Source organism: Panthera pardus, unplaced genomic scaffold (genome assembly GCF_024362965.1).
Source record: "Panthera pardus isolate Hobbes unplaced genomic scaffold, ASM2436296v1 HiC_scaffold_12, whole genome shotgun sequence".
Lineage (NCBI taxonomy): Eukaryota > Metazoa > Chordata > Mammalia > Carnivora > Felidae > Panthera > Panthera pardus.
In genome coordinates, this window is record NW_026526677.1 from 27,716,870 (window position 1) to 27,741,647 (window position 24,778).

At 48.8% G+C, this 24,778-nt stretch overlaps 1 protein-coding gene and 1 long non-coding RNA gene across 2 annotated transcripts; one reads left to right on the forward strand and one right to left on the reverse strand.

Annotated features, from left to right (window-relative positions):
• Positions 1-10,500: 10,500 nt before the first annotated feature.
• LOC109279154 (uncharacterized) lies at positions 10,501-13,377 on the reverse strand. Its single transcript, XR_002086037.2, has 2 exons — positions 13,310-13,377; positions 10,501-10,786 (listed from the first exon to the last, which is right to left on the reverse strand). It is a non-coding gene; the product is annotated as an uncharacterized LOC109279154 (long non-coding RNA).
• On the forward strand, positions 12,572-14,841 carry CUNH11orf91 (chromosome unknown C11orf91 homolog). Its single transcript, XM_019470058.2, has 2 exons — positions 12,572-13,341; positions 14,585-14,841. The coding sequence occupies exons 1-2, from the start codon at positions 12,876-12,878 to the stop codon at positions 14,668-14,670; spliced, it is 552 nt and encodes a 183-aa protein (XP_019325603.1). The 5' UTR covers positions 12,572-12,875; the 3' UTR covers positions 14,671-14,841.
• The last annotated feature ends 9,937 nt before the right edge of the window (positions 14,842-24,778 follow it).

Here is a 24,778-nt window from a genome sequence, read left to right on the forward strand (position 1 = left end):
TTTCAAAACACTGTGTTTGCCACAGTCTGTTTCCAAGGCCCACTGCCTCTCATAATTATTTCATTTCAGGATAACAGCAGTTGAGTGCATGGATTTGGTAGTTGGGGGCCTGGGTTCAGATCCTGTCTCTTCCACTAATTGGCTATGTCTCTAGACAAGCTTTCTGGCCCTGTCTGAACTCCGGCTTCCTGCACCTACCTCAAAAAAAATTGTGTGAGGCTTGTGGTCTCACATTTGTAAAGTGTCTGGCAGATAGGAAGTGGGCTATAATAAAGACGCAGGTTACATGGAGTCCAGGGTTGTTAAAACTAAAGGGATCGGAGAATCGACAGTGAAACACATTGTATTCACTCCACTGGCTTTGTAGAAATTGACCAGAGATCTCCTATTCATATTGCCTATTATGGGATTGTTCACCACAAGATTTCTACTTGGGCTAAAACTTCCTGTTTATATATGCATTATTTTGGAGTAGATGGGTGCCTGCAAGGCTCTGTCGTAAGTAAGGATGTCTGTCTGTCCTCCTTTTCCCCAGCAGTCGTGTAGGTCCACAGCCTCTGGGAGGCGAAGTGGTGAGACACCACACACCCTGCAGGGGGCAAGGGCACTGAACTGGGAAACAAGTCCTACACTGTGGAGTGAGGACCTTCATTTCCGTGATGGGCTTCCCTAAGGGTGCTTCTCTCTCCAGCCTCACTATTGTTGGCTCCATGCAAACCAGCCAACCACACCGTGTCACTCCTATATACAATCCGTGCCCACGCTGGCTCAGTTAACACCACCCCGTCTGGCTGTCAGTTTTATAAAAATCAGGCAAAACTTTGATGCGGATAAGATGGAGGCCTTACGGGAATGTAAACAGCGTTGTTTACCTTCTCATGTGTTTTCGTGACATGGTGTTATGGCCAGAACTGGAACTTAGTGTTTCAGTTCATAAACTCTCCTGATGTAGACAAAATGGGGCCTGACCCTGAATGTTAAACCCTGGAGTATACTGGTCCCAACTTGAGGGCTTACCATGTGCCAGGCACTATTCCAAACACTATAAATGTAGGGGTCCACTTAATTTTTCTCAGTAATCATGACTAGTATTTATCATCTATACCCAAATCCATCAGAGTGCTTACAAATTAGTTTCCTGTCCATTTCTGCCCTTGGATTCAGTCAGGTCTAATCATACTGTAACTCCTCCTGCCCTTTCCTGGTGCTTGAATGAGTAGGAAAGGTTGTGTTCTTTGCAACCAAATATCTCTAACCAAGACATCTAGTGAAAAGGGTTAACTGACAGTTACTAACTAAACCACCCTCCTTCCCGAGCTATGGGAAGCAGTTAAAAGAACACTCAAGATTGGGATGGAAATAACGTGTATATGATATGAATAATGTAGCTTTGAGAATTTTTTTTTAAGATTTGGGTTTACAATGAAATCCCACGCCAGCAATCCTTTACTTAAATGCAATACACTTGCAGCAAGGTAAAGTGCCAGGCCCCGTACGTGCCCATGCCGCAGAGGCTTCGGGCATACTATGTCGCCACCCTGAGACTCTGCGTCAGCCTCACGGCTGTAACCGTGACACCCATCTTAACGGACATTTGACTTTCAGCCTCTTGGCCTCTGTTCCCCCCACCTCTGGCAACGAGAGCATACTCATCTTTTGAGGAACCCCCCCACCCCACCCTTTAAGTGCGGTATCGGCGGAACCGTTAACGAAGGTGGCCTACCCTCCTCCAGCCGAGAAAGTTGGGCATGTTCTTCCCCAGAATTTAAGTCTTCGGTGGAGTTCTGCAAGGACTGGGGGGGGGAGAAAAACGGTTTTGGTTGAAGGTGTGAGCCTCTCAGGAAGCCTGCAAGTAACAGACAACCCAACTCAGAGTAGCTTAATCAGACAAAGTCTGATTTTCTCGCATAAACACTCTGCAGGTAAGCAGCCGCTGGCATTGGTTCAACTGCTCCACAATGTCTGGGCTGGTGTGTCTGTTGGTGATAGTCTTGGTCTTTCCCTCCTGATCACAAAGGGACTGCAGAAGTTCCAGCATTGCAAGTTTTAAGGCAGAAAGAGATGAAGGGAAAGCTTCAGTTTTCATCAGTCTTATCAGGAAAGTATAATCTTTCCCAGAAATTCCCAGCTATCCTCTGGTCATATCTTCTGACCGCAACTGTGTCCCATGGCCACCCCTACCTTAAAGGGGGACTGGCAAAGCTAGTATTTAATTTTTCCAACCTCTGTAAGGGGAAGGTGGCAAGGGTAAAAGGATAAGGGAATAGTCATTAAGAATAGCCAGCCAATGAGGCGCCCTGGGTGGCTCAGTCGGTTGAGCGGCCGGCTTCGGCTCAGGTCATGATCTCACAGTTTGTGGGTTCCAGCCCCACGTCGGGCTCTGTGCTGACAGCTCGGAGCCTGGAGCCTGTTCCAGATTCTGTGTCTCCCTCTCTCTCTGTCCCTCCCCCCTCATGCTCTGTCTCTGTCTCAAGAATAAATAAACATTAAAAAAAAGAAAGAAAGAAAGAAAGAAAGAAAGAATAGCCGGCCAACCAACAGCTGGCTACCACCCCCGGGACGGAACTGAACAGGTTATTGACTCCTTCCTGCTACCTCGATCCTGAAGCTACTCCGGTTTTTGTACCTCCTCCACCTAACTCTTAAGCTTTCACACCCATGAGCTGTCTCCTAGCCCTCTGTGTAAATTCTCAGTATCAATTTCTGTTGCTTGTGCCCAGAAAATTCTGACAGATGTATACACTGTGAGCGTTGCTATCCAGATAACATGAGAATGCACAATCGTAAGCCGTCAGGAGGTGCTCGCTGCAATTATTTTTACCCAAAGGCCGTACAGCTGGCTGATGCCGGTGGATCTTCCAAGGCCTGTTCGCTCCATTGCGCTCAACTGCCTCTCAGGCTTCCATTTATTAAAGGATTTGCTGACCCTGCCAGTACAGAGGAACACCCACTGAGGGAAATGAGAATAAGGACCGAACTGTACTTCTCAGAAACTTTTATAAATGGAGGGTGTTGTGAAGTGTGAACGTCCCCTGGATCTGGTCCCCTAGATCCAGACCAACACAATGGTTAATTCAGATGAGTGATCAAGAAAAAGGCTGTTCCCAGAATAGCTGGGCACAAACAACTTCCAAGTAGAGCCAGCCCCCTGCCGGGAAGAGGACAGGAGGCCAAGTGCCCAGCTGTGGGCCTGACCTGAGGGCTGGGGGGCCTGTGGGGGGCCCCAGAGGAGGGGCGGTGGAGCTCATCCACCTGTTAGGAATGCCAGCTCTGACGCTAACCAGTCACAGGACCTCGGGCAATTGCTTCACTTCACGTGCCTCAGTTTTCTCATCTGGAAAATTCGGATAACACCACCCGAGACCAGGGTTGTTAGGAAGATTAGCGGAGTTAAGACAAGTGTGTGGCACACGGTAGGTAGCCTCTCTTCACGTGTTTACTATCACTGTCCTCAGCACTACAGCAAGGAAGCAGTTTCCAGGGTATAGGGCTTGCTAAATTATCTGGAGTGGGTTTGGTCTTCTAGAAGTGACACGCCCCCCCCTTCCCCACTCCATTTTCCTAGTCAACTCACTAGGGCTTCATGGTGGACTAAAGAATCCACCTAAGACTGTATAATCATCACAGTCACACTTTATTGAGCACCCACTGTGTGTCCCAGGTACTGCTTGTACATATTTTCATCAACTACATCAACGCTGTGAAGTAGATATTGTCTTCATTTTATAGAAGATTGAAGTTCAGAGAGGTGATGTGATTTTCCCCAAGTCGCAGACTCCTGGGTTCAAACGTGCATTCAGGCTACTATAACAAAATGCCACAGACTAGGTGGCTTAAGCAACAAACATTTATTTCTCACAGACGTGGAAGCTGGAAAGTACAAGAGCAAGACTCTGGCATATCTTGTGTCTGGTGAAAACCCCTTCCTGGCTCACAGGCATCCATCATCTGGCTGTTTCCTCACATGGTGGAAAGGGCAAAGGAGCTCTCTGACCTCTCTTTTCTTCTTCTTCTTCTATTAATGTTTATTTGTGTGTGAGAGAGAGACAGAGCATGAGCAGGGGAGGGGCAGAGAGAGAGGGAGACATAGAATCCAAAGCAGGCTCCAGGCTCCGAGTTGTCAGCATAGAGCCCAATGCGGGGCTGGAACTCAGGAACCCTGAGATCATGACTGTTAGGATGTCCTTGGAACCACAGTAGAGGGGACGGCCATCTTGCCAGTGCAACCCAACGAAAAGCCCCTAGTAGCGTTGCAGAACCAATTGGAAGTCAACCAATCACCGAGCGACAGCACGACCTGATGCGAAAAAGGCCCACCTGGACCTAAACCCTGAACCACTGCAGCTTAAAAACCCCCACCCCACCCCCACCACACCTGGGTGCGACTCTCCCTCTCCCTCCCTGAGTCACAGAACCTCGCCGGAGACCTTAGTTCCCAAATAAAGCCTTTGAGTGCTAAAATTTTTTAGCCTCGGACTCCTATCTTTACCCTGCCTTACGCCTGACCCTAACATTTGGTGCCGAAACCCGGGGGGAGGTAGTAGCTGGCCTCCCTTGGCTGAGCTCCCTCCTTGCCAAGCCAGAGGCCAACCACCTACTCAAAAGCGCCTACAGGAGCCGGTAAGTAGGACAGACCCCTCCTTCCCTCCTCCAACTACGGCTGACACCCACGAGAGACGTCTCGCAAGTCAGCCTCCTTTCCTCCACAAGCCGCAAGGCCCGCACGCCAATAGGCCCCTTATTGCAGCGCGAGGGACGCCTCGCCCTGCCATGCCAATGGGGAGTACTGAGTCTAAACCGCCTCGATCTCTTACCCCCCTCCAATGTCTGTTAAAACTTCTGGCTCCTGGGCTTACAAGGCGAACTTCGTTGTAAGCGACTCATCTGCCAGACTACAAATTAGATACAGTACAAATTAGATAATGATCCTCAATGGCCACCCGAGGGGTCTTTACAATACCAAATCTTAACCGATCTGGGCAATTTCTGCCATTGGGTGGGAAAACAGGGAGAAATACCCTACGTCATGGCCTTTTGGGACCTCAGGTCTCGCCCCAACCTATGTTCCTCCTGCCCCTCTGCATGTATGCTCCTTGCCCGCCCACAATCCCCCGACGACCCCACCTCACCAACTTCCCCCATCTCCGACCCGTTAGAGGATCTAGCCACGCCGCCCACCGGCTCTCGCCCCCACTCCATACTCCCAACCCCCAGCCGTCCTGCCCTTGCCTCCTATATCATCCCCAACTCGTGCTCAGGCCCCTCCCAGCGAACAGACCCCAGCGGCCATCTTACCTCTCCATGAGGTGGCAGGACCTGAAGGCCTGGTTCGTGTTCACGTCCCCTTCTCCCTCCAAGACTTATCCGCCATTGAAAAGCGGTTAGGGTCATTCTCCGCTGACCCCCACCCAATACATTAAGGAATTCCAATACCTTGCCCAAGCCTACAGTCTCACATGGCATGACATCCATGTAATCCTCACCTCTACCCTCACCCCTGAGGAGAGGGAGCGCATCCAGGCCACAGCCAGGGAATATGCAGACCAAACCCACATGACCGACGCCACTATGCCAGTCTGTAGGGGCCGATGCTGTCCCGGCGGCCGACCCCAATTGGAACTACCAACATGCAGGCAATGGTCACCGGTGCTGGGACCAGATGATCCAGTGCCTACTAGCAGGCATGAGGGCAACCTCAAATCAGTAAATTTTAACAAACTTCAAGAAATAATACAGGACCCCAATGAAAACCCCGCAGCCTTCCTTAGCCAGCTCACAGAGGCACTTACCCAGTATACCAGACTAGACTCTACCAACCCCACTGGGGCCACAGTATTGGCCACCTACTTTATTTCCCAATCAGCCCCTGATATTCAAAAAAAAAACTAAAAAAGGCCGAAGATGGTCCTCAAACCCCTATGGCCAACCTGGGAAAGATGGCTTTTAAAGTTTTTAATGGCCGAGAGGAAGCTCAAGAACAACGGCGATAGGCCCGTCTCCAACAAACGGTACAATTACAGACCCCAGCCTTGGTAGCTGCCCTGAGGCCAGCCACAATAAAGCCCTCCGGGCCATGGCCCCCTCCGGGGCCATGCTTTAAATGTGGCCAAGAAGGCCATTGGTCTCGTCAGTGTCCCCATCCCAAAAAGCGTACCAGTCCATGCCCATTGTGCCAGCAAATGGGCCATTGGGAATCCGATTGTCCTAACCCAGGGGAGGACAGACTCGCAACGCCCCCACATGGCGAGGTTTCACCCCGATTGGACTCTGCCTTCCAACTGCTGGAGATGGAGGATGACGACTGACGAGGCCCAGACTCGGGCCGGTGACCCACACCGGTGGGCTGGTGACCCACACTGAGCCCAGGGTAAAACTCCAGGTAGCAGATAAGTCCATCTCCTTTCTGTTGGACACGGGGGCTACCTATTCTGTCCTGCCGAGCTATTCCGGCCCTACCACGCCGTCCTCCGTTTCGGTCATGGGCATAAATGGCACCCCCTCCATTCCCCCATGCACACCGGTACTCACCTGCTGCCTGGATGGCTTCCACTTCTCCCACTCCTTCCTAGTCATCCCCTCCTACCCCATCCCCCTGTTGGGCCGAGACATCCTCAATAAACTAGAAGCCTCAGCAACCTCCCTATCCGCCTTACAGAGGCAGATCAACTCCCTAGCACAGGTCACTCTACAAAACCGACGAGCCCTACATCTCCTGACAGCAAAAAAGGGGGAACATGCCTGTTCCTGAGGGAAGAATGTTGCTACTACCTCAATGAATCAGGCTTAGTTGAAACCAATATAGAACACCTAAAGGAAATCCAAAAAAACTCTATCCGCCCGCCCAGGATCCTCACACCCCCTAACCTCCTGGTGGCAATCACCCCTCCTAACTTGGCTCCTCACCATAGTCACCCCACTAGTTGCTATCTGTATAATACTTCTGCTCTTACCTTGTTTTCTCCGTTTCGTACAAAAGCGAATTCATGAAGTTTCCCAGGTTGCATTTCGCCAGATGATGGTCCGGCCATATTCCCGCATTCCAACCTCAGGCCCCACATACCATGACGTCGCCCTTACACCCTCAGGAAGCAGCCAGATCAGATCCGTCGCCCATTATCACCAATAAGAGGTTGGAATGTTAGGATGTCCTTGGAACCACAGTAGAGGAGACAGCCATCTTGCCAGTGCAACCCAACGAAAAGCCCCTAGTAGGGTGCCAGAACCAGTTGGAGTCAACCAATCACCGAGCCACAGCACGACCTGATGCGAAAAAGGCCCACCTGGACCTAAACCTGGAACCGCTGCAGCTTAAAAACCCCACCCCACCACACCTGGGTGCGACTTCCCTGACTTCTCTCTCTCTCTCTCTCTTTCTCTCTCTCTCTCTCCCTAAGTCACAGAACCTCACCAGAGACCTTAGTTCCCAAATAAAGCCTTTGACTGCTAAAATTTTTTAGCCTCTGACTCCTATCTTTACCCTGCCTTACGCCTGACCCTAACTATGACCTGAGCGGAAGTCGGATGCTTAACTGAGCCACCCAGGCCCCCTGAGCTCTCTTTTCTAAGGGCACTAATCCCATTCACGAGGGCTCCACCTCCTGACCTAATCACCTCCCAAAGGCCCCACCTCCTAATGGCCTCATATTGAGGGTTAGGATTTTAACATATAAATTTGGTGGTGGGGGGATGACCACAAACATCCACTCCACAACCTCTCTGTTGTATTCCAAACCACAAGCACTACATGGCCCTAAAAGCCATCTGGAGCCAAGGCAGACATGGCAAATCACGATGTGCCCTTCACGAGCCTGGGAACCTGGGGAGGCTGTGATCACCAGCAGCGTGTCTAGATGCAGAGCTGAGGTGCTGAGCTGTCTTACTCCTCAGGCAGGCCATGGCTGAGGAAATGAGGCAAACAGTAACCCGCGTAGTCCCGGCAGCTCCTGGCTGAAGAGGGCTTTGGCGATGGGAAATCATAACCCCCGACTAAGGGGCGGCAGCCTGGGTTAGAGAGTTTAAATCAGAGTTTTGGGAGGAACCCTCATCCCACTGTGCCATGTGTGGTTTTTTTTTTTTTTTTAAGTCTAAGAGAGAGAGAGAGATGGAGGGAGAAGGGGAGGGACAGAGAGAGAGAGAGACACAGAATCCAAAGCAGGTTCCAGGTTCTGAGCTGTCAGCACAGAGCCTGATGTGGGGCTTGAACTCACAAACCGTGAGGTCATGACCTGAGCCAAAACCAAGAGCCTTAACGGACTGAGCCACCCAGGCATCCTGTGTCACGTGTCTTAAGGGTGACACTCGTGTGCCTCCTTCTCCTGAGAGTGGAAGAAGAACTGCCCTTTTGGGTGAGTTTGGAGAACGGACCAGGTCTGTCTTTGGCCTGCTCTTCGCTGTGCCAGTAAAGGCTCTTTCTCTGCGGACAAGGCCCTTTCCCACAGGCCCTTGCGCCGGGTAGGTGAGCTCAGCTGAGGGATGTAGTTCTAGTAATCCCACCTGGCTTCCAGACCTCAAGCCGTGTCCTCCAAAAGACCTTTAGTAGCAAAGAGGAACCCGTGTGAGCATCTCTCTCACTGGTTCCAAGTGCAGACAGGGAGCTTGGGTCTTAGCAATTGAATCCCTCAGGGGTACCTGGGTTGCTCAGTCAGTTAAGCATCTGGTTTTTGATTTCGGCTCAGGTCATGATCTTACATTTCATGAATTCGAGCCCCACATCAGGCTCCACACTGCCAGCACAGAGCCTCCTTAGGACTCTTTCTCCCTCTTTCTATGCCCCTTCCCCTCTCACTCTCTCAATCTCTTTCTCTCTCTCAAAAAATAAACAAATCCAAAAAAAAAAAAAAAAAAAAAAAAGAAAGAGATGGAATCCCTCAAGCCCCAACAGGATGGTACTTAATGGGGAATTTGAAAGGCAAGACAGGTGACACTAGAGCTTCAGAGCCCAGGGAGGGGAATGTTCTGTTTAAAATAGATGAGGTAACTAGGGGTATCTAGGGGCACCTGGGTGACTCAGTTAAGCATCTGACTTCAGCTCGGGTCAGGATCTCACAGTTCCTGGATTTGAGCCCCATGCTGGGTTCTGTGCTGACAGCTCAAAGCCAGGAGCCTGCTTCAGATTGTGTCTCCCTCTCTCTCTGCCCCTCCCCCGCTCGCTCTCTCTCAAAAATAAACATAAAAAAATGTTTTTAAAATAAACATAAACCTGTTCTGTTTTTTCATCACCAACTTGACTTTCCCAGATGTTTGCAGGAATAATTTGTGGGGTTTTGCCGTAACTACTGAGGTTATTACCCCATATAGACTTCGCTGGGATTTATCTCAGTGTTTGTTCACTGTGGCACCTGAGTTTTCTTGTGTGGTTGTTAGAGGAAACCACCTTTCTTTTAACCTACCATTTGTAATGTTATGATTGTCTTATAATTAAGCCACCCAGTATAAAATCTGTTTAGATTACCATGGAGTTAAAATCTGTAAGCTTTTTCTCTTTGAATGGATACATAGGAGTAAAAATGTGACTGCATCATTTAAAGAACATAATGCAAAATCTAAGGATCTTCAACATAGAATAAAAGAGTTAACATTACTGAACATGTTCTATGGCAGAGTACTTAGATTGTCTCATTTAATCTTACCAATTCAAGGAGTAGGTATTGATGAGGTTTTAGGGGTGATAGCGGGGCTCATGGGGTCCAGAGCCAAGGACATCTTTGGTGCAAAAACCGTGACTTTATTAAACCACGAGGACAGGAACCATGGGCAGAAAGAGTTGCCCAGGGACATGAGGAGAGACTGGTTATATACTATGGGGCTGGGGGAGGTAAAATCCAGGGGAAGTTTCCAGTGAGATTTTCATAGGTTAAAGAAGACTCCCAAGATAGTGGAGGCCTAGCTATTGTCAAACTAAGGTGGTTTTCCCTCTAGCAAAGCATTAGCATTAAGACCATAGGGAGTTCCTGGAGAAACATTTTACTCTGCCAGCTTCAAGTATTTGTCAATGGGCTGCAGGTTATAAGGTAATTTAGTTCTATCTGCCATTTCCTTCTGCCTTTGTCCCCCACATCAATAGGAGGGGTGATGGAGATTTAGGTCCTGCAGGATTATGTTCTCTATCAGTTAACAATTTGTTTTCCCCCTTTCCTTTGTTTTTGGGCAGCCAGGAGTGCCCGAGAAATATCACACATATTCCACCTGGGGTGGGGGTCAGGGGAGGGGGTGTGGCGGTGTTTGTGGCTGTCAGCTTGCCTTATGCTCCTTCATCTGGTACCATTATTATTCCCATTACATAGATAAAAAACTGAGGTTCAGAAAAGTTCATCCACACAGCTGAGTACACAGTAGGTCCAGGGCTTGGTCCCAGGTCTGAGTCCAAAACTCTGGTTCTCACCACTACTATGGTTCTGTAGAGGTGGGGGGGGGGGGGGGGCGGGCGGGCGGGGAGGAAGTTTCCTCTATTCTCTTAGGTTCAGTAGTTGGATCGTGTGAATTAAACTGGGAAAAAACAGATTAACAGAAAAGATTTATTATGCATGCACATGGGGCCTCACAGAAAAGATGTGAAAACCCAAAGAAGCATTTAGGCTTGAGAGCTTATAAGCCATTTTAACAAAGGGTGACAAATTGTGGACAAGAGACAAGACAAAGGAAAAGGGGATTGGGCTTCTAGAAGTCATAAATTGTAGGAAGGTAGATATATGGGGGAAGTTTATCAAAGGTAAGGGTTGTGTAGTAAGATTTGTTTATGCAGGCTCTTGTCCGTGCCATCTCCAGTGATAAGAATCATCTCTTCTTGCTGATATGGGAAAGGGGAGGAGGATACCTTCACAAAGGGAAATTTATACCCTGCTTTTAGGCAGAAAGGGAGAGTACAGAGTTTCCCCTGTGTCTGCTGTTCCTCAATTGCCTTCAGTTCACAATAATCCTTATGCCAAAGTGGCATGTTTTAGAGTGCTATATTCTGGTCCCCTTCAGTTCCCCAAGCACATAACACTGTTTCAAAAGTTCTCGAGTATTTATTAAGTCTATTATATGTTCAGTATTATAAGGCTGGATTCTTGCCCTCAAGGAGTTTACACTAAGTATAGGAAGACAAAGCTTTCAGCTTCAGATAGGTCCCTCAGTGGGGACAGCTGCTCCTTACACTTGGACAGTTTCTAAGCTTACAAGTGCTTCACACACACCATTCTGTCTTCTGTCGGATTGCCACAAGCAAGTGAGGCAGCCTGGTTCTCGTATTTCTGTTTTACAGAAAACTGTCTTAGAAGTCAAGCGACTTACCCAAAGATCTCCAGCCTGGACATCTGTCTCCACTGTTCTGCTACACACACACACACACCACACACACACACACCTATATACAGCATCTGTATATAGTCATTTTTGCTAATGGAGCTGGTACTGACTAGCCAATCTAAACTGGCCCCTACATACCAATAATCATTAGGTGGAGGCTTTGAAGGAAATTTATCCCCCCCCCCCCCAGTCTGTGGCTAATACAAGTTACTCATGTATGTAAATGAGCTGGACAAGTCCCTTGGACAGTACAGGTCACTTTTTTTTTTAATTATTATCTTTTTTAAATGTTTATTTATTTTTGAGAGAGGAAGACAGAGGGTGAATGGGGGAGGAGCAGAGAAAGAGGGAGACACAGAATCCCACGCAGGCTCCAGGCTCTGAACTGTCAGCACAGACCCTGACACGGACTCGAACTCAAGAACCGTGAGATAATGACCTGAGCTGAAGTCAGGCACTTAACCCACTCAGCCACCCCTACAGGTCACTCTTTTTAATTTTTTTTTTTAACATTTTATTTTATTTTTGAGACAGAGAGAGACAGAGCATGAACGGGGGAGGGGCAGAGAGAGAGGGAGACACAGATCGGAAACAGGCTCCAGGCTCTGAGCCATCGGCCCAGAGCCCGACGCGGGGCTCGAATTCACGGACCGCAAAATCGTGACCTGACCCGAAGTCGAACGCTCAAGCGACTGAGCCACCCAGGCGCCCCTACAGGTCACTCTTAAAGAGAGTGAGCTATTTGAGGTGGGATTTCCTATGGGCAGTTTGCTTCCTGTTAGCGCCTGGTAATGTGTCTGGAAAAGAACTAAAGTAAACTGCATTTCATTGAAGACCTACTGCCACTCTATTACAAGTCCATACCAGAGTCCCCTTTTCCAGAATCTTCCACAACCCTGGGAAGTTTGGCAGAAACATCGGTTGGTTTTAACAGCCATTCCCAGTCAACCATCTTCTCCTTTGCCTCCCGTAGGATAGATGTCAACTCATTTCCCCAGATACTTTGCAGAGAGGGTGGTAAGGGAAGTCTGCTGTCGCGGCGGGCAGGTTTCTAGGAAATATTATTTTTCTCCCTATGAAAGGAGAAGACTGAAAAATGTATTCTCTTGCAGTTCTGGCCAGCTCCCTGCTTCCTGTTTTTGTCTGAGTTTCTGATGACATGTGAGATGGGAGCTGGAGCCAGGGCCGCAATAGCGGCAAAGCCAGGTTTGCGGAACGTAGGGGCAGTGGGAAGAGTCGAGGGGCGGGACCGGAGGGGGCGAAAAAATTGGCTGGCGTGTGGTGGCCGCGGGGCGCAGCGGAAACCCGGGGGCGGTAGGGCGGCGGATTAAGGCGCGCCTGCCGGTCACCGCTGCTAGTCAACCCACTCCTGCTCCAGGGACGAGGCCAGTCCTCAGTGGGAGGGGCACGTTCTGGGGCGTGGCCAGCCGGCCCGCAGAACCCCGCCTATTCGGGGGCGGGGCTGGTCGAAGGGGTGGGGCCGCGCTCCGCCGGGGCGTGGCCTGTGGAACCTCAGAACCTGACGACTCGGGGTTGGGGCGCGCGTCTCCAGGCGCGGGGTTCCTCCTACGCAGCCTCCCATTCAAAAGATGCCGAAGGGGCGGCGAGGCGGCCAGAGCCCCACCATGAGCCAGCGTCCTGCTCCGCCCCTCTACTTCCCGTCCCTCTACGATCGCGGCGTCTCCTCGTCTCCGCTCAGCGACTTCAACATCTGGAAGAAGCTTTTCGTGCCGCTGAAACCTGGCGGGGCGGCGCCGGGGGGACGGTCCCTCCCTCAGGCGCCCCTGCCGCCGCCACCCGGCCTGGGGCCCCCGGGCGAGCGCCCCTGGCCCCCGCCCTGGCCTTCCGGCCTGGCCTCCATACCCTACGAGCCTCTGCGCTTCTTCTACTCGCCACCGCCAGGGCCCGAGGTGGCTGCCTCGCCCCTTGCTCCCTGCCCCTCGACTCCCCGGCTCGCCTCCGCCTCCCACCCCGAGGAGTTATGCGAGCTGGAGATCCGGATTAAGGAGCTGGAGCTACTCACCATCACTGGGGACGGCTTCGACTCCCAGCGCTGTGCGTGACCTCCTTGGCCGGCCTTGACTCGCACCCCCTTGGCTCCATGCCTCCCAAATCCCCTCCCCGGCAATGTGGCCACCGGCTAAGACTTCAGTCCAGATCCCAGATCGACAATCCCCGCCCCCAGCACCCAGATTCACTCCTCCTGGATTTCAACCGACGCCCTCCCTCATCACTGTCAGGATTTCGTGAACACTCTTGTCCCAAACTTCACCCTCCCTCCATCCTGAGCCCTTTTGGTAATCTGGACTCTCAGCCTCCAAACCTCCATCCACCACCACCCCATCCTGCACTTGACACCCCCTGCACCATGACTGTCCCGTCCCCTGTGGTAGTAATATTACCATCACCCGCCACACACAAACCCCTTCCTTCAGAGACCTGAGCTTTAGTGTTTACCTCCAACTGTGGTCCTCCATGTGAGGAGGGGGAAGCGAATAGCAGTTGGAGTGTCCGTAAGTAGAGGTGGGAATTGTGCAAGACCCAGAAAGCCCAAGGACAGTTCACTGAGGGCCTCTGGGGCCCTCCACTTCTTAATGCTGGAAGGTAACCTCCCTGTGAACCCTAGCCCTGGCTCTGGTAGTCCTCTCACCAGGGTTTTGGACTCTAGATGTTACATCTAAAGTCTTAGGGCTCTGGACGAGGGCAGACCAGGTGTGCTCTGATGTGGGCAGGATTCCTCTAGCATGCAAGCTGACTGATTGTTCTCCTTGAAGGGTAAAGTTAAATTTGATTCTACTCGGCACAAGGACCTCTCACACTGTAGAATATTCATTAGCCATAGGCTGTTCTGCAGACTGTCTTTCTATCACGTGTTCCGGCTAAGGCTTGCAGTTCAACACTGGAGAAGGGAAGATTGTTCTAGAAGGACTATCCCCGCTATTATAAACAACCACACAGGTTAAGTTGGCTCCCCTGCCACACACGGAAGGGGAGTATGAAATAACCTAAATGTTTAGGTTAATGTGGCCATGAGAATGGTCCCCAACTCGTCAGGCACCCTGTAAGGTCCTCTTCCCCAAAGGCACGGAAAAAATCCCTAGAAAACAGGCTGAGTCTTGGACCTCTTTACTACATTTGCTCCACTTAAACATGTTTTGGCTGTTAGGGGTTTTTTCCTACCCATGTTGGGTTCTGGGTTCATGCAGGGAGCACACAATTGCGTCCTAGAAGCTTACTTTGGAAGTGTTAGAAGAGCCCTTATCTTTACTACAGCCATGTTTGTTTTGCTCTCCTGCAGATAAATTCTTGAAGGCACTGAAAGATGAAAAGTTACAAGGACTGAAGACAAGGCAGCCTGGAAAGAAGTCAGCCTCTCTCTCCTGAGGATCTGCATCCCAGAGCTAGGGCAGCTGCCTCCTTAGGTGTTAGTGCTTAGATAATGTGTCCCATTTGTTGTCGTGTCAAAGATCATTATTTTCTGTTCTGTATTTACTGCTGTTCCCATTGCTCCCAGCATGTACTCCATATACAGTGCCCACTTGTGTGGTAAATCTCTTGGTTTGTCTGCTCTCTGTGCTGCTGCTGGGGGAGCTCTCTCACAGGGTCTGGAAGCTGCTGCCCAGCTGGCATTCAGGGGACCCCCCCCCCAACACCTCCCAGTGGAGGGAATTGGGAAAGCCAAGGGCAATATATATTTGGTTGTGGTGCCCCTACTCAGAAAGGCTCTTTGAGGACTGGAACAGATAGTTGGTTTTCAAACAGCTTTAGTCCTGGGAAGTGTTTTGTTGGATAGCTTTTGGACCACAACACTCTTTGATGATCTGATCAAAGCCATGATCCTTCCTAGAAATTCACGTGCTTATTATGTACCAGGTACCCTCCTAGACTCTTGGGATTGGGAGTTGGGGAGACACAGACAATAAATATCATAATATGGTATCACAGATAACCTGCTAAGGGGGAAACAAAAATAGTAGGGCAAGGTTGGTCAGGAGGGTCAGAAGAAAACAGGGTGGCATTTCAAATAAGGTTTCTAGAAGAGGTAACATTTAAATAAGGTGTGAAGGAAGTTGAGGGTGATAGCCATGTGGCACGTGGGGGAATGTTCCAGGCACAAGGGCCAGTGCAAAGGCTGAGGCTGGGGGCATACTGGGATGTTTTAGGGTCAGCAAAGAGCCCAGATGGCTGGAGCAGGAGGACTGAAGGGAGCATGGTAGGGTTGAGTGCAGAGGGTCCTTCCACATGGGACTTTGCAGCCATGGCAATGACTCTGGTTTTACTCCCAGTGGAGGATGCAGTAGTTAGAGGTTTTTCAGCCAAGTGATAGTGTCTGACTTGTGCTTGTAAGAGTAGACTAAGGAAAGAAGCAGGGAAAGCAGGAAGAAGGCTGTCATAATAATCCAACTAAGCAAGAAGTGATGGTGCAGCACAGTGTGGCCCCGCCCCACCTGTCCTTTCCCCCCTGCTAGGGCAGAGGTGTCTATGGCTTGTGGCACCACCCGTGAGGCCAGGTGCTGTCTTAAGGCAAGGAGGAGCGAGAGCTCAGCGACACAAGCCCACAAATAAAGAATATTTTAGGAAACAAGTCTTCATCGAGTGTAACATTTTGATGCTTGGCATCTGGATTTCCTTGTGCCCCCACTATGCCTGCAGCCACTGTGGAACATAGCCAAATATTTGTGACGTTTGGGCTTTGCGCAAAGAAAGGCATCTTAGAATCAAGTGAAGGAAGTGTCGAGGAGGGGGCGTGGCCAGCTCTTGACCAATAGCCCTGAGCCTGAGATTCACTCTTGGACTTGGCAACAAGGATTTAGTGTTGGTGATCTTGTCAAGAGCAGTTTCCGTTGAGTGATAGGGGTTTAACGCCCGACTCGAGTTGGTTTAAGAGAGAAGCGGGGGAGATGAATTGGAGACCATAGGTAGAGGAGACTCTTCCGAGGTCGTTAGCTGCCATGGAGAGCAGAGAACTAGAGCAGAAACTGGCAGGGCAAGCGGAGTGGAGAAGGCTTTCTTTATAAAGACGGGAGAAGTGACTGCCTGTGGTTGGGAGGGAGAAAAAGTGATGATGGAGGAGACGAGGAATTGCTGGAATTGTGCCTGGAGTGGACAGATAGGTGGGACCTATTTCTGTACGTGGAGCAGAGATGGTTCATCGGGAATCACACCAGGTCCCGTCTGTGGTGTGAGGATGCAGATGCGGGGAGATGGGGAAATGGCTGGTAGGAGCCAGGAAGTTGCATACACAGGCCCAAATGTTCCAGCAGTGACCAAGTGTCTGAGGACGCAAATGCGCATGCCTGCAAGGCCCAGCTGGGAACCGTGGAAGAGCGTGCAGGGAGCCCCGTGGAGACAAGCCAGCCGCGGTGCGTGCCGGGCAGCCGATCCCGAGTTCCAGCGGCGTGTTGCCCAGGCAAGAGCTGAGCACCATGTCAGGTGAAAGTTCCTGGCTTCTAAATCTTAACAGCGAATTCAAATGTTTCGAAAACGCAGTTGCAGCCGAACAAAGGCTGGTGGGTCCCGCAGTTTGTAAGCTCTGATCCACCGGTAGGAGTCCTCTTAACCCTGGGCAGGGATTCCAGGCCCTACTCCCCTCCCCGGGAAGAAGGCAGATTTCTATTGCCCCAAGCCGGTTGTTGCTGGAGAAGCTCCCTTGTTCACCCTGGAAAAATTCAGGCTGGCAAAGCCAGTGAGAAGGGCTGGAGAATTTTAATGAGAGGGTGGGGAAAACCAAGGGCAATGTATCTAGTGGGGGCCTGTTTCCCATCCCCTCCCCCATCCCAGTAGCTCTCACCCCCTGAGGACCCCTAACCACTCACCTCCTTCCCCATCACGCTCATAAGATTGGCCACCTATTTATTAATTGCATACCATGTGCCTAGCAGAGAGAGACAATTGACATGAACAATTCAATCCTCACCATCGCCTTGTGGAGTAGGCACGACACTTGGCGTGTTTTATAAGTGAGGGAAGAGAGGCTCCTCCAGAATAAAATGGAATGGAAGAGACCGCTCGCCAAAGAAGAGGATATTGGCAGATGAAACGGACAGGAGTCCTGATTGAGAGGACAGCATATGCAAGGAATAATAGATGAAGGCGGTGGCGTGCCGGAGCCAGCTTGAAAAGCTTGTGAGAGCCAATTGTTAAAATTCAGGAATTTTGTAAGCTGGTTGTTAAAGACATCCGTTATTAAAAAGTAAACTGCATCAGGGCACCTGGGTGGCTCAGGCGGTTAAGCGTCCAGCTCTTGATTTCCAGTCAGGTCATGATCTCATGGTTCTTGAGATCGAGCCCCGTGTCGGGTACTATGCTGACAGTGCAGAGCCTGCTTGGGATTCTGTCTCTCGCAAAATAAAGAAATGAACATTAAAAAAATTAAACTGTTTCAACTCACAAACTATATTTACAACTAAGTTTAATAGAGATTCAAAATCCATCACTTCCTAATTATTTTGCTACATTTTACAACTAGCTATGTTCTTCAGGCTATGTCTATTTGCACCACTATAGTTGGTGGAAATACTATATAACGGTGTAATAATGTGCATTACTTCCTGATAATGTCATGTTGGTATTTTGATATTGGCCATCATGAGAGTTTTTACACCGTGGAAACTGGTGAATGTAGAAATCAGGTTTGTTCCTACCCATCTCCACTCCCCCAAAGTGTTGGTTGTTGAACATTTACTAGCACACCACCAGATACGAAACAGAAGTACCACTTTGTTCATAACTGAGCTAAATAAAGAGAAAGCTGCTCTGAAGCATTTGAAGTTGGGCTGAAGGTATAAACGAGGCTTCCTTCTTCCTCTGGCCTGATTGGCCCACTCCGTTGTAAACATGACAGAGGCAGGAAAGAAGCTCCTGGTCAGGCCTGGCCACAAAGGCTGTACCCTGAAATAAATAGGCTTTCATGGAGCACGTATGTGCTGACCTAAGATCTAGTAAGCCTACCCTCTGGTAACATGGGGCCCAAGGAATGTTCTGGACTCTGGTCAATCAGATTAGTGACTTCTACTTTCTGGTAATTAGGGCACAGGGAATCTAGAGGTAAAATACCCTGCAGGTGGGGGACTGAAGTCCCTCCTCTCCAGTGGTAACTGTTTTGAGCAAGATAGAACATGGAACTTTATTGAACATGAAACCAGCTGTATATACCGCACCCCCTTCATCACAGATCTGTTAGTCCTGAGGGAAATACAAAATTTAAGTGTAATGGGAAAACCTCCCACTTCTTTATGCAAGTGATTTGTTCCCCACTCTACAGCCAAAGGAGTCAGGCAGGATCTGGGCCCGCAGGAGCCTGACTTCTAGGAAGAGAAGGAAGAGAGAGCCTATCACCGCTTTAACGTTTTCGCGGGAAGCGAACATGGGTGCCTCCTGGCACACCCGCCTTTTCAACAGTGTCTTGATTTTGTCGCCAACCAGATCTGTGGCCTTGAGAAAGTCACCCAACCCCTCTGAACCTGTTTCCTCATCTGTAAAATGGAGACGTTGCTCTCACAGGATGGTTGGTGGGGGTCAAGAAATAAGGTGACAGATGTGAAGCTGCCCCCAGTTGGGAGGAAGGTGAGTCTTTTTTCTTGAGAGGGCCGACCACATTTCTTCCAGGCAGCACCCCATCGCCCACAGTGGACAAGCCAAGGGCTCAGCCTCTCTGCAGGTGGGTCCTCTGAGGGAGGGCTGTGGCCACCCACCACCCGGCGCCTTCACCTTCCACACCAGGGAGTCAGCTCACACAGAAGGTGCGTGCGCAGCGCCTGGAGGAAACAGAACTAGAGGGGAACCCGAAAAATGAATCCCTGAGCTGAGAATCCACCTATCTCAGGGTTTCTTTTGGTTGTGGGGTAGGGGGTGTGGGGGGAACAGAGTGGCTCTAACTAGCTTAAGTAACAAGAGGGGCTGACAGGGAGGTTCTCTGGTTGCAAGCAATAGAAACTAACATGAGAGAAATGTTAAGAAAGGAGGCATCCAGGTCTCTAGAAGGAAAGGAACGCCGCGGTGCTGCCAGTGGAGGGCTGCACTGAAACTTTCCATCCTCAGAGAGGAAATGTGGTTGGGGCTCCACCCCGGCTCCAAGTCCATCTCTGTCCATGTTGGGGAGGGAGGGGTGGCCAGGCTCCTGTGACGGCAGCCCCCTCAAGCACTCAGAGTGGGGGGACAAGCTGCTTTCAAAGACACCACATGTCCCTCATGGGCCTCATGCTGATTGGTGCGTGGCCTCTTATCTCTTCCTCCACATTCCTGCCTCGCCCTCCTCGTAAAGTAACTCCTCAGTGACTCACACAGCCACACTGGGCTTCCTATTTGCAACCCACAGCAAACGGTTTCCTAGTCCCAGTTCCTAGGAGTTATGTCACAAGCTGGGGGAGAGGGGAGCCAGAGCGGCGAAGGTCACACAGTCAGCAGGGTCCGGAAGGAGGATTCCTCTGGAGGGAGGAATCAATCAGTATCAGCGATTCCATCTGTCCATTCACAGACTCACCGAGGATTATTAATCTCATCTCAGAGTTGATCTGAATGCAGCTGGTTCTGTAACTCTGAACACTGCATATAAATTAAGCCTGCATTCATTTTACTCCTTTGTTCATTTATTCATCCAAGCATTCTTCCAATGAAGCAGGTTCTTCACTTTCTCTGAGCCTCTTTTCTCATCTGGAAAACGTGCATAATACCCCCTGCTTGGGGTTGTTTCAAATGACGTGAGATAACGTGTGTAAAGCGCTCAGCTCACGACCTGACACCACCATTTTGCTTGGTAGGGTTTGCTGGGCACATTTTGCACCCGGGTTTCTGGTCCTTAACACAAAACCCTCCTGTTTCTCTCATGGTGGGACCCACTAGGTGGCAGCCCGAACTTAGAAGTGGGAGGGAAAAGACCCCCCCCCGCCCCCCACCCCCCTTTGCTTTCTAGTCCTCTCGCATCCAGAGCTGACATGTATCAGCTTGTTCATTAGTATACAGGAAAAAATCTAGTTTCGAAACCTGTGAGGAGGAGGAGACATTCGGCCATTCACTGCAAAAATAAACACAGGTGCAGGCCGGGGCCTTTCTGAGACGCTGCAGGCGGCTGCCTGCTGAGAGGCACATTTTACTCATGTGGGGTGGGGGTGGGGGGATCTCTTTTCAGAACCAGTTGCAAGGTGAAAAGTCCGGTTCACATGAATAGAAGAAGCTAGACTGAAAACTCATTAACACTTATTGTCTGTGTTGGTCTGCCGGGGCTGCTATACCCAAATTCTGCAGACTGTGGGGCTTAAGCAAGAGATGTTTACTTCTCACAGTTCTGTAGGCTGGTAAGCCCAAGCCCAAGGTGCAGGCCAGTTCTTGTTCCTGGTGAGAGCTCTCGTCCTGGCTTGCAGTTGGCTGCCTTCTTGCTGTGTCCTTACATGGCAGAGAGAGTTCTGGTGTCTCGTCCCCTTCTTATAAGCACACTGATCCTATCTTGGGGACCCCACCCTCATGATCTCATCCAAATATAATTACCTCCCAAAGTCTCCCTCTCCATATACCAGCACATCGGGGATTAACATACAGGTTTGGGGCGATGGGGGGGGCGGGGGGGGTGGCACAAGTCAGTCTGTAGCATCATCTACAGTGTATTCCTAGTTATTCCTCCCTCCTGTCATTTATCTACCTAGTTCCTATTAGTCATATATATACATATATATATATATATATATATATATATACACCATCCAACCATTAATGGATGACAATAATAAATAAATAGGCAGATAGACAACAGTCCCTAAGTAAGTACATATCTCTCTCTCTACTTACATATAAATAAACAAACATAAATATATATAAATACAGATATTTATCTCTTGGCTGTTGTCTATCTGTCTATTATCTGTTATTAGTGTTATCCATGAATGGATGGATGGTCTAGACCTATGCTGTCTAATAGAACTTTCTGCAATGATAGAAATGTTCTGAGTCTGTGCTGTTTAATATAGAAGCCATTAGCCACATGTGGCTGTTGAGACTTGACATGTGGCTAATGCAATCGAGGAACTGGATTTTAAATTTTATTTCATTCTAATTATCATATTTCTGTATATTTTATTTTTTATTATTTTATTTCAGAGAGAGAATGAGCCGGGGAGAGGGGTAGAAGGAGAGAGAGAATCTTAAGCAGGCTCCATGCTCAGTGCTGAGTCCAATGAGGGGCTCGATCCGATGACCCTGGGATCATGACCTGACCTGAAATCAAGAGTCGGACATTCAACCGAGCCACCCAGGTGCCCCATTATATTTCAGTTTAAATAGCCACATGGGTTACTGGCTGCTGTGTTGGACAGCTCAGATCTAGACAGAGGTATATAAATAGATAATAATCCATCATGCTCGTAGGGTGTCATGCAGGTATAAGCCAGGCACTTTCTCCTTTCAGCTCTATAGTCACATCATAAACTAGATCTTCTCTTCATTTCACAGATAAGGCTCAAAGAGGGGACATGACTTGTCCAAAGTAACTAGAATGAGGTAAAAGTGAGGTTCAAATCCAGGTCTGAATGATTGCAAATCCTAAAATGGGGATCCCTATACCCATGTGGTAACAATGGTCATGGCATAGATTCAGAGCTACAGTAAAACCTTTAAAAAAGATTTTAGTGTCCTCTTACTCCATATGTAGCTTAAAATGAAGGGGCGCCTGGGTGGCGCAGTCGGTTAAGCGTCCGACTTCAGCCAGGTCACGATCTCGCGGTCCGTGAGTTCGAGCCCCGCGTCGGGCTCTGGGCTGATGGCTCGGAGCCTGGAGCCTGTTTCCGATTCTGTGTCTCCCTCTCTCTCTGCCCCTCCCCCGTTCATGCTCTGTCTCTCTCTGTCCCAAAAATAAATAAAAAACGTTGAAAAAAAAATTAAAAAAAAAAAAAAATGAAGACAATTCCCCCACTTCCACCCCATGGCGACTACATTACTTTTTTTGCCCTAAATATCAAATGATATTTTAACATTCTCCATCTTCCCCCCAACCTCCCATTCATTTCCCTCCCCCTCATTTTGAGTACCTGCCTTGCTGAAGCCCTAATTCCGCTTAATCTTTGGCCAGGTAAGCCAACATCATGTATACAAGGTATGAGGTTTATCCTGTATTGATTGCAGGGTACAGAGCCAGATAATTTCCCCACTAAATTCTCTTCCAACTCAGTAAGTCTGGGATTGTATAATTTCAGAAAAAAAACAAGATACATCCTTTCATCACATGGCGATTTCTAATATTCTGAGAATTTGTAAATGCTTGTTAAAATCTTTTTCTTATGGGGAATGGAGAAATTAATTTTAAGTGACAGAAAAGACAAGATGTGAGCAGAATCGCCTCTAACACCTTGGAAAGAAAATTATCACTAAGACAACGTGCTTTATTTCAAATGCAAATTTTGCCAAGAAAAAAACAAACTCAATTTCAACTAAGCTCAACAGACAAATGCAGCAAAGAAATGGCATCCTTGCAAAGCTCTACCTGATTCACCTAGATTTGCTCCATCGAGCACTATATTTCAGAGGCTGAATAAAAACCAAAACCCATTCATTAATAACCCAGTGCATTCTGAATGGCACTTTATTGATATGAACAATGTAAAATGAAAGTATTCGGCGTACTGTGGTTTCATTTGTAAAATATGCGGTTCCTGAAATTTTCATTTGGATTGCAATTGTCCCCAATCGGTCCAGTTGTTCCCAATTGGATTGGATTGTCCCCAAATCGGTTATTCCTTTTCTTACAATTTGGGTGCCTGATTTCATTTGACAGCTCTGAAATTTGGGTTTATAACATTTGTTGATTCTTGGAAGATGGCAATTTGCTCTCTGTCCCCAAGGAGATATTGTGGGCATCCTCCTCCCTAGTTAAAGATCACTGATAAGGAAAACTGTGTAACATCATTAGAAGATGCAACTGTAGACTCTGTCCTTTCTAAACCTAAATGTTTCCAGAAGGAAGGGGACTTTGGTTTTCATTTGGATGCATTTGTTTTTTATTTCATCTACCTCTTACAAGCTGGAAAATGCACTGAATGAAAGGTGGTCCTTCACACGTTGGGCTCTGTGTCTCAAGGATCAATCTTTCCTGATCGTAAGTTCTGCGAGGGGCAGCGCTGTGTCCTGTTCACTGTTGAATCCTCATCACTTAGCATGGAGTCTGCTGCAGAGTAGGTACTTAGGAAATGTTTGCTCAGCCAATGAAGAGCTGGCTGGATGGCTATGTGGAAGGTTCTATCAGTGCTTCCTGTATAGTTCCAATGAGATGAAAGATTAATGATCCATAGGATAAAACCGTGCCCATAATGCATGGTCCTGGCAGAAAGGCAGCCCTGGAGCCTTTCTTCAGCCCTCATTTCTGCTCAGGTGTGGCATCTGATTTCTGGTCCTAGTCTTTGGTTCTCTTACCTGGGCCCATTCTAAGGAATTGGTCCCCCAAACACCGAAGGCTAGTATAGGACCTACCAGTTTTGGTGACAAAATCTTAAGGAGAAGTAAACTCTTAGTTTCCAAAGCACCTGGATATGAATATATGAAGCAATTCATACAATTTGGCAGCTCTGTGTTTTCACAGTCTTAAGACTTTCCAGGCCCTTTCTTTTAACATTACCAATTTTAATCTAGAAAATGGGTCTTCTCCAGGAGGATGCAAATAGCTTTTGACTTTGCCATCACAAATCCTAGCAGCATAAGGTGAAGCAGGAATAATCTAATCCAACATCTGGCTTACTTGTAGACTCTGTGCCCCAAATCCAACTGTTTCCAAATATCCTGTGGGCAAGACATCTATCTGGTGGTAGCCTGATTTTTCATTAGGTTGTGTTGGTGTCACTAGAGATATGGCCTCAAGAGGTGTGGCCTCCACAGGCCCTTTGGGTCTCCCAAAGGCTGTAGCTACCAACTGTGATGGAGTTGGCACCAGGGGCAAATGCAAACTCTTTTATATGTTCAGTGAAAGTCCATCAGAGTCCAGAGCAAGCTCATATAGCCCATTTAGAGACCAGGTAACCTGGAGGGCCTTTACCTTCAAGAGTTTGCTAGAATTCTTTGGTTTGGAGGAGGGGTTGGTGGTGAAACTGTTAGGCTAATAAAACTTTATTTCAGTTCTAAGGAGTCAGATGGACTCTCTTTAAATATGAGTTATATGTTTATGTGAAAACAGGAACACTGAAAGGTTAAAATGAAGCGCCCAACTGTGCAAACCAGTATTTTGCCACAACCACACCTCCAAGACATCATAGAGAGACTCCAAGCAATTATGTTTCTTGCTAACCGTCTGTGTACATTTTACAGGTAATTGACCGTTGACCACTCCCTCACTAATGTTTCCATTATGTGGTTCCACACCCTTCCTTAGGTGCATTCTTTCCAGCTTTCAGTGGCCAGCAGAGCTCATGAATTGGATGCATGACAGTGACTCACAGAAGTCTAGAGATCATCCTTTGGAATAAGTTTGCTCTCCTTTTTCTGATGGGACCGCAGTAGGGAAAGGCTGGGATTGCCATGT